The 18,028-nt window shown below is 41.7% G+C and overlaps 1 protein-coding gene across 1 annotated transcript in view; it reads right to left on the reverse strand.

Moving 5' to 3' along the window:
• Window positions 1-18,028, reverse strand: part of DGKK (diacylglycerol kinase kappa) — a 147,134-nt gene that overhangs the window by 18,227 nt on the left and 110,879 nt on the right. The window contains exons 15-17 of the mRNA XM_045877990.1: window positions 10,235-10,454; window positions 2,530-2,634; window positions 1,976-2,072 (exon numbers count right to left, since the gene is read on the reverse strand). Of these exons, the coding sequence (XP_045733946.1) occupies window positions 1,976-2,072; window positions 2,530-2,634; window positions 10,235-10,454 (422 nt within the window). The remainder of the gene's footprint in view (window positions 1-1,975; window positions 2,073-2,529; window positions 2,635-10,234; window positions 10,455-18,028) is intronic.

Raw genomic sequence — 18,028 nt, forward strand, 5'->3', positions numbered from 1 at the left:
CAATATTTTCTTCACATATAATAAAGGGAAATACTAACTGACTTATTCCCATAAAGAACTTTTAAGCATCTCAGATAAAAATGTATGATGAAAGTAAAGTCTGCAGTACTGTTTTCAGAGATGTCTGAACCCCTTTGTAGCACTTTCACATCAAAGGGCAAAGTGACCACACATTTGAGGGAAAAGACTGATAAAAGAGGGTAGATATGTACACAACCAAAAAAGCCAGGCAGGTTTTTTTTTTTGATTCTTCTGCATCCATCTTGGGTGTCAACATCAAAACCAGTGTGCTGGAACCAGTTAGTACCAGCTCATATAGGCTGATTATGCCTATTATGTCCCAATTCTGCATTCAATGGAATTATATCAGTAGCTTGAAATGAATCACAGACCTGCACCTCTGAAACAAATAATACATTATATGTTTTTTTTAAAAAAGGAAGAAGATAGTAGGAAGGGAAAAATGTAGGGGGGAAATTGGAGGGGGAGATGAACCATGAGAGACGATGGACTCTGAAAAACAAACTGAGGGTTCTAGAGGGGAGGGGAGTGGGAGGATGGGTTGGCCTGGTGATGGGTATTAAAGAGGGCATGTACTGCATAGAGCACTGGGTGTTATACGCAAACAATGAATCATGGAACACTACATCAAAAACTAATGATGTAATGTATGGTGATTAACATAACATAATAAAATAAAATAAAATAAATGTTTAGTGGAAAAGAAACGTCTAGTGGAAAATGACATATTTAAGTGTCCAGTAGTATGGGCTGATATTATATAATGAATCAAATGATATAGTATGTGAATAAAAAGCAGGAATTACAATTCTATGTAAAAAATAAAAAAGAAATAGGTTATGGTGGGAGGGTTTGTATTAGGAAGAAATCGGGATTTTTTCCCCTCAGAGAACTGGTTGTTAAACATTTGGCAGCATACCACTGATTAAAACTCATAAGGTAGGGGCGCCTGGGTGGCTCAGTTGGTTAAGCGACTGCCTTCAGCTCAGGTCATGATCCTGGAGTCCTGGGATTGAGTCCCGCATCGGGCTCCCTGCTCGGCAGGGAGTCTGCTTCTCCCTCTGACCCTCCCCCCTCTCATGTGCTCGCTCTCTCTCTCATTCTCTCTCTCAAATAAATAAATGAAATCTTTAAAAAAAATAAAAAAATAAAAAAATAAAACTCATAAGGTAGGTCCATGAGACTTCAGACATGAGTGTAAGCCAATGGTGAAGTAGAGGGGAGTGGGGGTTGGAGATAGGAATAAATGAGAAGCTGCAGTTAACTGAAGTAATTGCCAGCTGTGTCCTTCTTTTGAGAAACTGAAAATGAGTACAGTTTAGCTACTCAATCATAGATAATTTTTTTATTCATTACTCAAATGACCTCACATCTCTCACATGAGATTTGCCTCCCTCAACTGCAGTCTGGAGATTGGGGTTTCTCTAGGTGATGTCCAAACTGATCTTAATGGAATTCAAAAGGAGGAAATGTGGTGGAACCTGGATGCTGGAAATATTTTAAAGAGGCACGGCTAATGAAAGAGATGCCCTTAGATTTTCTATCTAGTCCCCTAAATGCTCATTTATTTTTTAGCACCTCCAATTATTTACTGTTGAAAGCAACAGTGGAATAACAGATCCTTTGAAATAACAACAGCTAATGTTTATTAAGTATTTATAATGAGAATAACAATAATTACTGTTAACACATATAGCACTTAACTATGTTGAGCATTGTTCAATGCAAGTACTATGCATATATAAACTGAATAAACACAAGAAACATAATGTGGCTAATTCTACAATTATCTTCATTTTATAATGAGAAAACTCAGGCTCAGATTGGTTGAATTACTTTTGTAAGGTCACACAACTAGGAAGCGGAGTCAGGATTTGACTGTGGATATCCTTAGACTATTCTTTTAACCAGAGAAAGAAGGAAGTAAAAAGTGGTGGTAGGGCTAAATACTTACATAGTTTCTGGTGTAAAATGTAAGTGCTCCAAATTGAGGTTATCTAGGTCTTCACTTTTCAGAGAAGATATAGAAGACAAAGTGCCACGACGAGAACCTAGACACAAAAGACATCACCTTGGTGTCAGATAAAATAAGAAAGCCCTTCCCCTCACTTGCATTTCACCCTATTTTCTATGTGGGACCAGGGTCAAGCTCAATGACTTTTTCTTAGATTATAATCAAGGTTCTCAATCCAAAGAGGGATCATCTTAGATGGACATGGACTTCCTCTGAGAGAATAGTAAGACAGGGCTACTTGCTTGCTGGCAGTGAAAACAACTTCAAATCTTGAGTTTCATCAGGCAAGCCTTTTCAAAGTACCTAATGAGGTCATTACTTCTGGATATTGTCATGGGATCATATACTGTGAGGTTTCCGGGAAAGAGGGAGGGATATCTACTGCAGAGTAGGATTATGGCTAAAGAAAGATGCATGAGAACACATCTTTATTCTCTGGGAGCTAGAAGACAGTGATGAAGGCTAGAATAAGAAAAGGAAAGAAAGATCCTTACGGTGTCTTGGGCTCATCTGGCTAATATCTTCTGAGTCATCTTCCAGGAAGAACGTTGAAGTAAAGTTCTTAACTGATATTGTCTGTCGGCTTTGCTCATCCAGAACTATGGAGGAAAAGTGGAAGGAAAAAAGGAAGGGAGGAGGGAGCGAGAAAGCAAGGTAGGAAGGAAATAAGAGAGAGAGGGAGGAAGGGAAAAAGGAAGGTAGGAAGGAAGGAAGGAAGGGTGGGAGGGAGAAAGGAAGGTAGGAAAGGAGGAAGGGAGAGAGGGAGGGAAGGAGAAAGGGAGAAAGGAAGGGAGGGGGTGAGGGAGGGAGGAAGGAAGGAAGAAAGGAAGGAGGATTGGTTATATTTGGTTGAGCACTTCTTAAGCATCTCTTCTTCTTTTTTTTTTTAATTTTATTATGTTATGTTAGTCACCATACAATACATCATTAGTTTTTGATGTGGTGATCCACGATCCTTTGTTTTCGTATAACACCCAGTGCTCCATGCAGTACGTGCCCTCCTTAATACCCATCACCGGGCTAACCAATCCCGCCCCCTCCCCTCTAGAACCCTGTTTGTTTCTCAGGTCCATAGTCTCTCATGGTTCATTTCTCCCTCCAAATCCCCCCTCCCATTTTTCCCTTCCTTCTCCTAATGTCCTCCATGCTATTCCTTATGTTCCACAAATAAGTGAAACCATATGATAATTGACTTTCTCTGCTTGACTTATTTCACTTAGCATAATCTCCTCCAGTCCCATCCATGTTGATGTAAAAGTTGGGTATTCATCCTTTCTGATGGCTGAGTAATATTCCATTGTATATATGGACCACATCTTCTTTATCCATTCATCTGTTGAAGGGCATCTCGGCTCTTTCCACAGTTTGGCTATTACGGACATTGCTGCTAGGAACATTGGGGTGCATATGGCCCTTCTTTTCACTACATCTGTGTCTTTGGGGTAAATACCCAGTAGTGCAATTGCGGGGTCATAGGGTAGCTCTATTTTTAAATTTTTGAGGCACCTCCACACTGTTTTCCAAAGTGGCTGTACCAACTTGCATTCCCACCAACAGTGTAAGAGGGTTCCCCTTTCTCCACAACCTCTCCAACATTTGTTGTTTCTTTCCCTGTCCATTTTTGCCATTCTAACTGGTGTAAGGTGGTATCTCAATGTGGTTTTGATTTGAACTTTCCTGATGACTAATGGTGATGAACAGTTTTTCATGTGTCTGTTAGCCATTTTATGTCTTCTTCAGAGAAGTGTCTGTTCATCTCTTCTGCCCACTTTTTGACTTGATTATTTGTTTTTTGGGTGTTGAGTTTGAGAAGTTCTTTATAGATCTTGGATACAAGCCCTTTATCTGTAGTGTCATTTGCAAATATCTTCTCCCATTCTGTGGGTTGCCTCTTTCCTTTGCTGTGTAGAAGCTTTTTATCTTGATGGAATCCGAAAAGTTCATTTTTGCTTTTGTTTCACTAGCCTTTGGAGATGTATCTTGGAAGAAGTTGCTGTGGCCGATGTCAAAGAGGTTACTGCCTATGTTCTCCTCTAGGATTTTGATGGATTCCTGTCTCACATTGAGGTCTTTCATCCACTTTGAGTTTATCTTTGTGAATGGTGTTAGAGAATGGTCGAGTTTCATTCTTCTGCATGTGGCTGTCCAATTTTCCCAGCACCATTTATTGAAGAGACTGTCTTTTCTCCACTGCATGTTTTTTCTTGCTTTGTCAAAGATTATTTGACCATAGAGTTGAGGGTCCATATCTGGGTTCTCTATTCTGTTCAATTGGTCTATATGTCTGTTTTTGTGCCAGTACCATGCTGTCTTGGTGATCACAGCTTTGTAATATAGCTTGAAATCGGGTAACGTGATGCCCCTAGCTTTGTTTTTCTTTTTCAACATTTCCTTGGCGATTCAGGGTCTTTTCTGATTCCATACAAATTTTAGGATTGTTTGTTCCAGCACTTTGAAAAATGTCATTGGAATTTTGATCGGGATAGCATTGAAGGTATAGATTGCTCTGGGTAGCATAGACATTTTAACAATGTTTATTCTTCTGATCCATGAGCATGGAATGTTTTTCCATCTTTTTGTGTCTTCAATTTCTTTCATGAGTGTTCTGTAGTTCCTAGAGTATAGATCCTTTACCTCTTTGGTTAGGTTTATTCCGAGGTATCTTATGGTTTTTGGTGCTGTTGTAAATGGAATCGTTTCTCTAATTTCTCTTTCTACAGTTGCGTTGTTAGTGTATAAGAAAGCAACTGATTTCTGTGCATTGATTTTGTATCCAGCCACATTACTGAATTGCTGTATGAGTTCTAGTAATTTGGGGGTGGAGTCTTTTGGGTTTTCCACATAAAGTATCATGTCATCTACGAAAAGAGAGAGTTTGACTTCTTCTTTGCCAATTTGAATACTTTCTTTTTGTTGTCCGATTGCTGTTGCTAGGACTTCTAGTACTATGTTGAACAATAGTGGTGAGAGTGGGCATCCTTGACGTGTTCCTGTTCTTAAGGGAAAGGCTCTCAGCTTTTCCCCATTGAGGATGATATTCGCTGTGGGTTTTTCATAGATGGATTTTATGAACTTGAGGAATGTTCCCTCTATCCCTGTACTCTGGAGAGTTTTAATCAGGAAAGGATGTTGTATTTTGTCAAATGCTTTTTCTGCATCAATTGAGAGGGCCATATTGGTTCTTCTCCCTCCTTTTATTAATGTGTTCTATCACATTGATTGATTTGCGAATGTTGAACCACCCTTGCATCCCGGGGATAAATCCCACTTGGTAGTGGCGGATGATCCTCTTAATGTATTGTTAGATCCTATTAGCTAGGATTTTGTTGAGGATTTTGGAATCCATATTCATCAGGGATATCGGTCTGAAATTCTCCTTTTTGATGGGGTCTTTGCCTGGTTTGGGGATTAAGGTAATGCTGGCCTCAGAGAATGAGTCTGGAAGTTTTCCTTCTGTTTCTAGTTTTTGAAACAGCTTCAGTAGAATAGGTATTATTTCATCTTTGAATGTTTGGTAGAATTCCCCAGGGAATCCATCAGGCCCTGGACTCTTGTTTTTTGGGAGGTTTTTGATCACTGCTTCAATCTCCTTACTGGTTATTGGCCTATCCAGGCTGTCAATTTCTTCCTGTTTCAGTCTAGGCAGCTTATAGGATTCCAGGAAGGCCTCCATTTCATCCAGATTGCTCAGTTTATTGGCATATAGTTGATAATAATTTCTAATAATTGTTTCTACTTCCTTGGTGTTAGTCATGATCTCTCCTCTCTCATTCATAATTTTATTAATTTGGGTCCTTTCTCTTTTCTTTTGGATAAGTCTGGCCAGTGGTTTATTGATCTTATTAATTCTTTCAAAGAACCAACTTCTAGTTTTGTTGATCTGATCTACTGTGTTTCTGGTTTCTAATTCATTGATTTCTGCTCTAATTTTAATTATTTCTCTTCTAATGCATGGCTTAGGCATTGTTTGTTGCTTTTTCTCTCATTCTTTAAGGTGTAGAGTTAGTTGGTGAATTCGGGATTTTTCTATTTTTTTGAGTGAGGCTTGGATGGTATGTATTTCCCCCTTAGGACCGCCTTTGCAGTATCCCATAGGTTTTGGACCGATGTGTTTTTGTTCTCATTGGTTTCCATGAGTTGTTTAAACTCTTCTTTGATTTCCTGGTTGACCCAAACATTCTTGAGCAGAGTGGTCTTTAGCTTCCAAGTGTTTGAATTTCTGCCAAATTTTTTCTTGTGATTGAGTTCCAGTTTTAAAGCTTTGTGGTCTGAGAATATGCAGGGAATAATCTCAATCTTTTGGTATCGGTTGAGACCTGATTTGTGACCCAGTGTATGGTCTATTCAGGAGAAAATTCCATATGTGCTCGAGAAGAATGAGTATTCTGTTGTTTTAGGGTGGAATGTTCTGTAAATATCTATGAGGTCCATCTGGCCCAATGTATCATTCAAAGCTCTTGTTTCCTTGTTGATTTTCTGCTTAGATGATCTGTCCATTGCTGAGAGTGGAGTATTGAGGTCTCCTACAATTAACGTATTGTTATCAATATGACTCTTTATTTTGGTTAACAGTTGGCTTATGTAGATGGCTGCTCCCATGTTGGGGGCATAGATATTTACAATTGTTAGATCTTCTTGTTGGATAGACCCTTTAAGAATGATATAGTGTCCTTCTGAGTCCCTAACTACAGACTTTAGTTTAAAATTGAATTTGTCTGATATAAGAATTGCTACCCCAGCTTTCTTTTGAGGTCCGCTGGCATGGAAGATGGATCTCCATCCCTTCACTTTCAGACTGGATGTATCTTTAGGTTCAAAATGAGTCTCTTGTAGGCAGCATATGGATGGGTCCTGTCTTTTTATCCAATCTGCAACCCTGTGCTATTTTATGGGAGCATTTAGGCCATTTACATTGAGAGTGATTATTGAAAGATATGAATTAATTGTCATCATGTTGCCTGTGAAGACGTTGTTTTTATAGATTGTCCCTGTAAATTTCTGTTGTAGATCACTCTTGGGGTCTTTCTCCTTTTATAGAACCCCCCTTAATATTTCTTGCAGGGCCGGCTTAGTGATCACATATTCTTTCAGTTTCTGCCGGTCATGGAAGCTCTGCATCTCTCTATTCATTCTAAATGAAAGCCTTGCTGGTAAAGTATTCTTGGCTTCATGTTCTTCTCATTTAGTACCCTGAATATGTCTTGCCAGGTCTTTCTGGCTTGCCAGGTCTCTGTGGATAGGTCTGACGTTATTCTGATGTTCCTCCCTCTGTACATAAGGAATCTCTTCCCCCTAACTGCCCTTAAGATGGTTTCCTTGGTTCTAAGATTTGCAAGTTTTACTATTACATGCCGGGGTGTTGGCCTGTGTTCCTTGATCTTGAGAGGGGTCCTCTCTGCCTCTAGGATGCAAATGTTTGTTTCATTCCCCAGATGAGGGAAGTTCTCAGCTACGATTTGCTCAAATACATCTTCTAGTCCTCTCTCTCTCTCTCTCCACTCCCTCCGGGATTCCAATTATTCTGACATTGGAACGCTTCATGGTGTCACTTATTTCTCTGATTCTATTTTCATGGATTCTGAGTTGTTTTTCCCTGGCCTCCTCTTTTCCCTTTTTATCTATTATATTGTCTTCCAGGTCGCTTATTCGTTCTTCTGCCTCACTTACCCTAGCTGTTAGATTATCTAGATTGGATTGGATCTCATTGATAGCATTTTTATGTTCTGCCAATTCAGCTTTCATTTCTGCCCTTAGAGACTCTATGTTAACTGATTTCTCCATTCTAGCCATTGTCTTCACAATTGCTAGCCTGAATTCCATCTCTGACATCTTGGTTATATCTGCATCCATTTGTAAATCGGCAGCATAAGTCATAATCTCTGACTTTTTCTACTTTTTCTATTTTGGGGGTTCCTCCTCCTAGTCATTCTGTTGATGGGTGTTTGAGGGAATGTATAGAGTCCAAATTATTGACCAGAACCCAAGCAAGATGCACCTGTTTTCTTGGGACCTTAGGGTTGCTGGCCTCTTGTTTTCCCAGCCTGTCTTCTGGGGGAGGGGCCTGCCGTGCTGTTACTCAGGCAACCGTGTTCGGGCAGAGTTGCCCTGCCCCCCTGTGGTGGGGGATGGGCTCAGCGGGAATCAGTTTTTGGGGCTTTTATTCTCTGGTGGCTTTCCGCATCTCTTCCACGAGTCAGAGCAGAAGTGACCGTTTCCAACCCTCTGCCTCAGAGCAGAGAGACCGCAGTCTGTTCTTCAGTGAGCTCTCTAGGCCACACCATCTCTGTTTCTGTCCGTGCTGCTATAAACTGCAGCGGCCTGGGTTTTGCACCCCTCCGCAGCGCTCCCAGTCCTGCCTCCAGGTCGGGGCACGTCTTTGCCCTTTGTGCTTCTAAAACCGCCAGGGGCTCCCCAGCTGCTCCGGGTTTCTGCCCTGGGGGCTGCCCCAGAGTCCTTTCCCCGCCGCTACCGGTCTGCGAGTCTGTGCCCCGTCCGCAGCGCGCGAGGCTGTCACTCACTGGCGGGCGGTGCAGGATCCCCATGGCCAGGCACCCTCCTGCTGCCGTTTATCCTCCGATATCTGCCCGCAGAATCACGGCTCCCCACTTTGTACCTCAAAACCAACTGCCTGCGATATTCTGTTTGTAGAGATCCAGATCTTCTTACATCTCAGGCTGGTTTCATGGGTGCTCAGAGTGGTCGGGTAGATATCCAGCTCAATTCCGGGGACCAGTTGAAATAGGGTCCCTTACTCCTCCGCCATCTTTCCTTCTGCCCTTAAGCATCTCTTCTGTTTAGTTAATGCCAGTCAGTGTGTGGGTAGACAGTAGAGACCCCCAGTTGACTTTCTTCTCTCTTCCACAATGCTGTTTGTAGTCTTAGCTTTCTTACAATATTGCCCCCATGTCTCTTCATATCCATGCCTGAGCTTTCTGTTTTACTGCTTACTCTTTTTCTGTCACCCAGTAAATGTAGTGTGAGTAGAAGCTCAGGGCCTGGGGCAGGGGAGCAAGGTGGGAAACCCTCTGTTCTTCTGTCTTCATTATCACCTCTTTGTTAATTCATTTACTCACATTACTTTTTTTTCCAGACTTGAGCCTCTAGGACCATGCCATCCTTTCATTCAAATGTTTCATCCATTCCAAGAATATTTGAGAAGTGTCCTTCCATTCACCAGCCTATATATTGTATAGCTTAGGTGCTCAACCTGTGCTCAAGCTCATAGGTTCTCTCCCTATCCTACTAGGGGTGCCTTTCTCTGCCCCATTGCCACAAGCTGTAGCTATAAATCTGACTTACATGTTGATGGAGCAGGCTGAGGGTTAGTTGTAATAAGATTATGGCTACATGTCCACTACTTAGAAACTAACTACAGAAATAGAGGCAAATTGGCTGTTTGCTACATTTACAGTGCAGAATGGAGATTTCCCTTCTTTCTGGGAAACTTGGCTGAGGCTATATTAAAGGTAAGAGAAGGTACCATGGCTAAAAGTCAGAGGCCAGCCAAAGGGACTTCCTTGCTACACGGACTTCTACTCAATCCCAACAGTTCAGGTAGAGCACACTTGGTCTTACACCATTTTCTGATCTGTTTATCAAAGAAGCATTGTGTGTAGTGGGGAAGAAGTGGGAGCCAAAATGTTAAATTAAGAAGTTGGAGGAGATGAAAGAGTTTTCAGTCTGAGTTGAAAGCTTGCGGATGTCATGAGTTGTGGGGAATGGCAATCAATGTCAGAGATCCCAGGACCACTCTCAGGGCCCTTGTGCCTGATTAATACTATGTAAGACATGCACAGATGAACATTCTTTTCTTTTTAAAATAGTCACAGGCTTGGTGGTTGAAAGGAAATAGGAACAGGTGGAAAAAAATTCCGGGACTGATGGTGGAAGCTGACAGAACTTTGAGCCAGGCCACTTAGGAGCTGTAATTGTTTAGGATGAGTGTTAGTTCCAAAAATAAATGAGTAGCAAGAATTGAGTGCCTGGGAGGTAGGAGGAGCCAAAGAGACAGCTTATTAGGACTGAGGCTTTTCAAATTAGCAGTCTGAGGACTGACTTTGGATGCTATATGAATGCAGAATCAGGTCAAGTTTTGGTAGTGGAGTCAAATAGCAGACCCAGAGTGAGGGAGATCAGTAATCCATCCACTGGAACCTTCTCTTTCCCTTACGTCAATCACCACAACTCTGGGACCCTTACCTTGTTGAACTTGGAATATGATGAGCTTCAAGGATTTCTGGAGATTCTGGGCCTTTGTGGCCAGCTCCAACTTGCACTTGGCTATGTGGTCTATTCGAGGGATGAAGCGTTTTCCATCTGCCTTGCCATCGTCTGCACATACTGTAGCACTTTTCTCAACTGCTGCCTCCTCAGCCAGGATATCAATCAGGACACTGAGCTTGTCATACATTATGTCACTCTGTGTAAGGATGAAGGGGACAGGGCATTGTTATGAGGGACCAGTACTTGAAAGGACAGAATGAGGAGCTGGGCGGTATGGGAGAGGTAAGGAGGGGTGGTAGTTGGCCAGGAACCCTGAGCCAAGAAAGCTGCATCTGAGGAAATAAAAGTTTGGGGAAAGAAGTACTTGGTAGATGTGATGAGATAACCAAAGTGTGTTAGGGTATCAAACAGATATTTGTTTCTGAGCAGCTGTAGGCATCAATGTATGTTGCCAAATTTTTCTTGTGTCAGACTGGCCTGTAAAGTGATATGTAACATGGCAAACTTGAGGAAAGATAAATATTTCTGGGTTGGCGCTTTCATGGGCATGCTCCCACAGATGTGAATGGGCTGCTGCATGGGTGCCCAGTGTCTGCCTTTGTATATGTGTATATTTAGGGAATGCACTGAGTGATTATGGCTTGATTTCCAGCTCCATCACTGAATAGTTTGTGACCTGAGGCAAGGCACTTTACCTCTATATGCTTTTATATTCTAAGGCAGTTGTGAAAATTAAATAAATTAATGCATTAAAAATCCTTAAACGTTTCCTGGCACAGGGTAAGTGCTAAATAAGTGTTAGTTATTGTTGTTGCTGTTGTTGTTATAGAAGTTAATGTGGGTATATTTCTAGCATGTATTTGTACATATTTTCATTCATGTTCTGGTATACAACCATGTGCATACATGCTTGGTGTACACTTGTGTCTAGGTGTGGGCAGATGCTTGGTATATGCTTAGGTACATGGTACATGTGTTAGCATGCATAATGCCACTCTTCATTTGGTGAAAGATGGAAATATGATGAGGTTGGGCTTTTCCCATAATGGAGGCTTATCAGCCTTCCCTTTCTTTTACAATTCCCAGTGAAAGGTACATTTGCTTTTATTAAAAAGGGGGCCCTGGACTTCCAGGAAGATGGCAGAGCAGGAGGATCCTAAGCTTACTTCATCCCATGGATACACCTAGATAACAGCCATGCTGCTGTAAATAACCCTGAAGATGATCCAAAGACTGGCAAAACATACTATTCACAGCTAATCATAGAGAAGAGGCCACACTGACAGTGGTAGGAAGAGCAGGGACATGACTGGGAATGAAATTGACCTGCAAGACTGTATGCAGGAGGGAGGGACACCGCAGGCACAGAGAAGGGAGAGGAGAAGACACCACACCAGCCACCTCAGACATGGGGGACCCACACTGGGAAGACAAATCCCCATAACATTTAGCTTTGAAAGCCAGAGGGACTTAACTTTGCAAGTTCCTACAATCAGTGAGTCTCAACGCCAGGAACTTGAAAAGTCAGTGGCTCAGCTCTGGAAGGGCTAGAAGGCAGTAGGAAACTGAGTTTCTGTCCTTAAAGACACAACAAAACAAACAACCCCACTGAGATACAGCATAGAAGCAGCAGTTTGAAAAACACTTGGTACATACGGGAAGGAGATTAATTTACTAATCTCAGAATGTGTGCTGGAAGGGCAGAGATCCTTAGGAGACTTCTCCAAGAACAAAAGAGCTGGCAGGTGCCATTTCCTACACACCCCCCTGACCCCGCCTAGGTACACAGACACCTGTGGGAACCAATAGGAATACTTTCCACCTAGCTTGCAAACAGCACACCCCACCCCCATGCACTTCTGTGGACCCACCCCCTTCAACCCATCCTCAGCAGTTCTCCAAAGCAGCTACAGGTCCCCTCCCCCAGAGATTAGCACAGACCTTGCTAACACCAGGAACCCCGCCCCCTGCATTTTCCTGAAGACCCACCCCATCCAACATGCTCTTGTCAGAAGACCCACCCCATCTAACATGCCCACCCCATCCAACAGTCACTCCAAAGTGACTCCTGCCCTGAGAGAGGGGAAGATAACCACATACATGAGTTCAACTACAGCCCCAGCAGTGGGCTGGGGGCAGACATCTGGTCTGACTGCAGGCCCCATGCACCAATGAAAGCTTCTCAGGGGGCAACACATGGAGAGTGCCCTGCCTACTAACAAAAGCCTTCCAGGGGGCAACACAGGAAGAGCATCCTGCAGTTTGGTGTCTGCAGCTCTGACAAATGCCTGGTCTGACCCACCTCAAGCCTAGTGTGGCCCCAAACTGGCCCATTAACAACACAGGGATGAAACACTGCCCACAACAGGCAAAGAGAGCCATTGCAGATGACTGGACTGAAGGCAAATGCAGCTCAGCCACAATAGCAGAGAACATGCAACATATATAGGAGAAACCCTTGGAGTACCACGTTCTGGGGAACAGGGGACATTGCACTACAGGGCACTATGGGACCTCTTCTTCATAAGGCCACTCCTTTCAAGAGCAGGCAGCATAGCTGACTTTCCTAACACATAGAAACAGATACAGAGAGTTGGAAAAAATGATGAGACAGGGGAATGTGTCCCAAATGAAAGAACAGGACAAAATCACAGCAAGAGAGCTAAATAAAACAGAGCTAATAATACACCTGATAGGAAATTTAAAGTAATGGTCATAAAGATAATCACTGGACTTGAGAAAAGAGTGGGGGACCTCAGTGAGACCCTCAACAAAGAGATAGAAAACATAAAAAAGAACTAATTGGAGATGAAAAATTCAATAACTGAAATTAAAAATACACTAGAGGGAATAAATAGTAGACTAGAAGAGGCAGAACAGATCAGCGACCTGGAAGACAGAGTAATGGAAAACAGTCAAGCTGAACAGGGGAAATAAAAAAGAGTAATAAAAAATGAGAACAGATTAAGTGAACACAGTGACACCATCAAGCATAACACTGTTCACATTATATGGATCCCAGAAGAAGGGACAGAAAAGAGGGCAGAAAATTTATGTAAAGAAATAATAGCTGAAAACATACCTTAAACTGGGGGAGGAAATAGAAATCCAGATCCAGGAGGCACAGAGAGCCCCCAACAAACTTAACCCAAGGAGGTCCACACCAAGACACATAGTAATTAAAATGTCAAAAAGTAGTGATAAAGAGAATTTTAAAAGCAGCAAGAGAAAACAGTTCCATACAAGAAAAAAATCCATAAGGCTATCAGCTGATTTGTCAGCAGAAACTATACAGACCAGAAGGGATTGCCATAATATATTTAAAGTGGTGAAAGAAAAAAACCTGCAGCCAAGAATACTCTATCTAGCAAGGCTATTGTTCAGAATAGAAGGAAAGATAGTTTCCCAGACAAAGAAAAGTTAAAAGAATTCATCACCACTGAACCAGCCTTACAAGAAATGTTAAAGAAGACTCTTTGAGTGGAAAGGAAAAACCATAAGCAGGAGTAGGAAAAGTAGGAAGCACAAAAGCAGTAAAATTAAGTATATCTATGAAACTCAGTTAAAGGTTTCACAAAATGAAACAATGTAAAGTATGACACCATATACCTAAAATGTGGGGTGGGAGAGGGGTAAAAATTTAGTGCTTTTGGAATGGGTTCAAACTTAAGTGACCATTAACTTAATATAGACTGCTATATGCAGAAGATGTTATATACAAAGCTAATGGTAACCACAAATCAAAAACTGATAGTGGATATGCAAAAAATAAAGAAAAAGGGATCCAAATATATCACTAAAGAAAGCCAGCAAACCATGAGAGAAGAGAGCAAGAGAAGAAAGGAACAGAGAAGAAGTAAAAAGAACCATAAAATGAGTAACAAAATGGTAATATGTACATACCTTTCAATAATTACTTTGAATGTAAATGGACTCAAAGGACATAGGGTGACAGAGTGGATAAAAAAGCAAGACCCATCTATATGCTGCATACAAGAGACTCATTTCAGACCTACAGACACATGCAGATTGAAAGTTAAGGGATGGAAAACCATTTATCATGCCAGTATAGAAGTGAAAAGAAAGCCAGGATAGCAATTCTTATATTGGACAAAACAGAGTTTAAAACAAAGACTCTAACAAGAGCCAAAGAAAGACAGTATATAATCATAAAAGGAACAATCCAACAGGAAGATATAACAATTGTAAATATTTATGCAACCAACACGGGAGCACCCAAATATATAAAGCAACTATTAAAAAACATAAAGGAAGATTTATTTATAAGATGGCAGAGGAGTAGGACACCTTAATTTCATTTGGGCCCAGGAATTCAGCTAGATAGTTATCAAATCATTCTGAACACCTGCAAACTCAACCAGAGATGTAAGAAAACAATAGCAGCAACTCTCTGAACAGAAAAGCGACCACTTTCTGGAAGGTAGGACGTGCGGAGAAGTGAATCCGAGGTGATATTCGGGAGGATAGACGGCGGGGGAGGGGACCTCCACTGGCCGCTTCTGGCAAGTGATAGAGCCGCGGAGCACAAAATCGGAACTTTTAAAAGTCTGCTCCGCTGAGGGACGTCACTCCGGTGGCTAAGTGGGGGGTGGAAACCTTGTGGGACAGTGTAGTCTCAGGACCCTCAGGGTCACAGAAAGACCGGGGGTGCCTGAGTGTGGCAGAGCTCCCAGGTAACGGAGCAGGGAAGCCGGCTGCAGAGGCGGAGCCCAGGCGCGGGCTCTCAGCTCGGGGTTGCCATAAACCGTGATCCGCGGCACCGTCGGGCCCCTGCTCCTCCAGCAGGGACCCAACAAGCGGCAGATCCGGGGAGACTCACCTTCCTCCCCCGGGGAGGAGCCATGCGGGAGTGCACTGCAGAGATCTGCTGGGTTTGGAGACTCCACACGGGGTCGGGTGCCAGAGATAGAAACGCGCGGTCACAGGCCGGGTGAGCACGGACTGCGGCCGGAGACTGGGGAGACGGGAGTGATTGACTGCTTTTCTCTGGGGGTGCACTGAGGAGCGGGGCCCCGAGTTCTTGGCTCCTCTGGGGCGGAGATTGGGAGGCCACCATTTTCACTCTCGTCCTCCAAAGCTGTAGGGAAAGTTTGCAGGGAACAAAAGCTCCCGAGAGCAAACCCGAGCAGATTACTTAGCCCAGACTGGGCAAGGGCGGGGCAATTCCGCCTCCAGCAAAGACTTTTGGAAACCACGGCAACAGGCCCCTCCCCCAGAAGATCAGCGAGAACAGCCAGCCAAGACTGAGTTTACTGATCAATGAGAACAGCAGAACTCCAGCGCTAGGGGAATACAGCACATAGAATTCATTGCCTTTCCCCCATGATTTTTTAGTTTTTCAACTTTAATTCTTTAAATTTTTTTTCTTTTTTCAACCAATTTATTTTATCAACTCTTTTTTAAAACCTTTTTTAATTTTCATTTTTACAGTTACATTCTATCCCTTCATTGTATTTAATCTTATTTTTGTATATGTATGTTTTTCTTTCTTTGCAATTTTGGGATGCAGTTTCTTCAAAAAGACCAAAATACACCCAAAGTCTAGTGTAGGGCTCTGTTCTATTCACCTGTCTGATCATATTCTCTTTTTCCTTGGTTTTTTCCCCTTCTTCCTTTTTTGTTTTGTTTTGTTAAAGTCTTTTTAAATTTTCATCTTTACAGTTACATTCTATCCTTTCAAGGTATTTAATTTTATTTTTGTATATATGTTTTTCTTTCCTTACAATTTTGGAATGTAGTTTCTTCTAATAAACTGACCAATATACACTCAGGAGATAGTGTATTGCTCTACTGTGTCCACCTGCCTGTTTATATCTCTTCCTTTTATTTGTTGCTGTTTTTTTTTTCTCTTTTGTTTTTCTTGTCTTTTAATTTCCATTTTTACAGTTACATTCTATCCTTTCATAGTATTTAATTTTATTCTTGGACATATATGTTTTTCTTTCTTTACAGTTTTGGGATCTAGTTTTCTTTTTTTTTTTTTTTTAAGATTTTATTTATTTATTTGAGAGAGAGAATGAGATAGAGCATGAGAGAGGGGAGGGCCAGAGGGAGAAGCAGACTCCCCGCTGAGCAGGGAGCCTGATGTGGGACTCGATCCCGGGACTCCAGGATCATGACCTGAGCCGAAGGCAGTCGCTTAACCAACTGAGCCACCCAGGTGCCCGGGATCTAGTTTTCTAAAACAGATCAAAATACACACAGAATCCAGTGTATTGCTCTATTCTGCTCACCTGTCTGATTATATTCTCTCCCTTTAAAAAAAATTTTTTTCCCAGTTTCAGGTCTCTTCTGATTCATTTAGTGTATATTTCTCTGGGGTCATTGCTGCCATTTTAGCATTTTATTCTTGCATTCATCTATTCTCCTCTGGACAGAATAACAAGACAGAAAAACTCACCTCAAAAAAGAGAACAAGAGGCAGTACTGAATGCCAGGGACCTAATCAGTATGGATGTAAGTAAGATGTCAGAACTGAATTCAGAATAATGATTATAAAGAAACTAGCTGGGTTTGAAAAAGTATAGAAGACACTAGAGAATCCCTTTCTGGAGAACTAAAAGAACTAAAATCTAACCAAGTCGAAATAAAAAAAGGAACGAGATGCAATAAAAAATGGAGGCCCTAACTGCTAGGATACATTGGGCAGAAGAGAGAATTAGTGATATAGAAGACCAAATGATGAAGAATAAAGAAGCTGAGAAAAAGAGAGATAAACAACTACTGGATCACGAGGGGAGATTTTGAGAGATAAGTGATACCATAAAGCAGAACAATATTAGAATAATTGGGATCCCAGAAGAAGAGGAAAGAGAGAGGGGGGCAGAAGGTATATTGGAGCAAATTACAGCAGAGAACTTCCCTAAATTGGGGAAGGAAACAGGTATCGAAATCCAGGAGGCACAGAGAACCCCCCTCAAAATCAATAAAAATAGGTCAACCCCCAGACATATATTAGTAAAACTTGCAAATCTCAAAGACAAAGAGAAAAATCCTGAAAGGAGCTTGTGATAAAAGGTCTTAACCTACAAGGGTGGAAACATTAGATTGGCAGCAGACCTATCCACAGAGACCTGGCAGGCCAAAAAGGACTGGCATGATATATTCAGGGTGCTAAATGGGAAAAATATGAAGCCAAGAATACTTTATCCAGCTAGGCTGTCATTCAAAATAGGAGTGATAAAAAACTTCCAGGACAGACAGAAACTGAAAGAATTTGTGATCACCAAACCAGTCCTACAAGAAATGTTAAAAGGGATCCTCTAAGCAAAGAGAGAGCCCAAGAGTAACAGACCAGAAAGGAACAGACAATAGACAGAAACAGTCAATTTACAGGTAATACAATGGCATTAAATTCATATCTTTCAATAGTTACTCTGAATGTAAATGGGCTAAATACCCCAATCAAAAGATACAGGGTATCAGATTGGATAAAAAAACAAGACCCATCGATATGCTGTCTGCAAGAGACTCATTTTAGACCCAAAGACACCTCCAGATTTAAAGTGAGGTGGTGAAAAGCCATTTATAATGCTAATGGACATCAAAAGAAAGATGGGGTGGCAATCCTTGTATCAGACAAATTAGATTTTAAACCAAAGACTGGAATAAGAGATGAGGAAGGGCACTATATCATAATTAAAGGGTCTATCCAACAAGAAGATCTAACAATTGCAAATATTTATGCCCCTTAACATGGGAGCAGCCAATTATATAAGCTAATTAATAACAAAATTAAAGAAACACATT

Source organism: Mirounga angustirostris, unplaced genomic scaffold (genome assembly GCF_029215605.1).
Source record: "Mirounga angustirostris isolate CCGP_5_RB_7025 unplaced genomic scaffold, mMirAng1.0.hap1 SCAF_11, whole genome shotgun sequence".
In the NCBI taxonomy this organism is placed as follows: Eukaryota; Metazoa; Chordata; class Mammalia; order Carnivora; family Phocidae; genus Mirounga; species Mirounga angustirostris.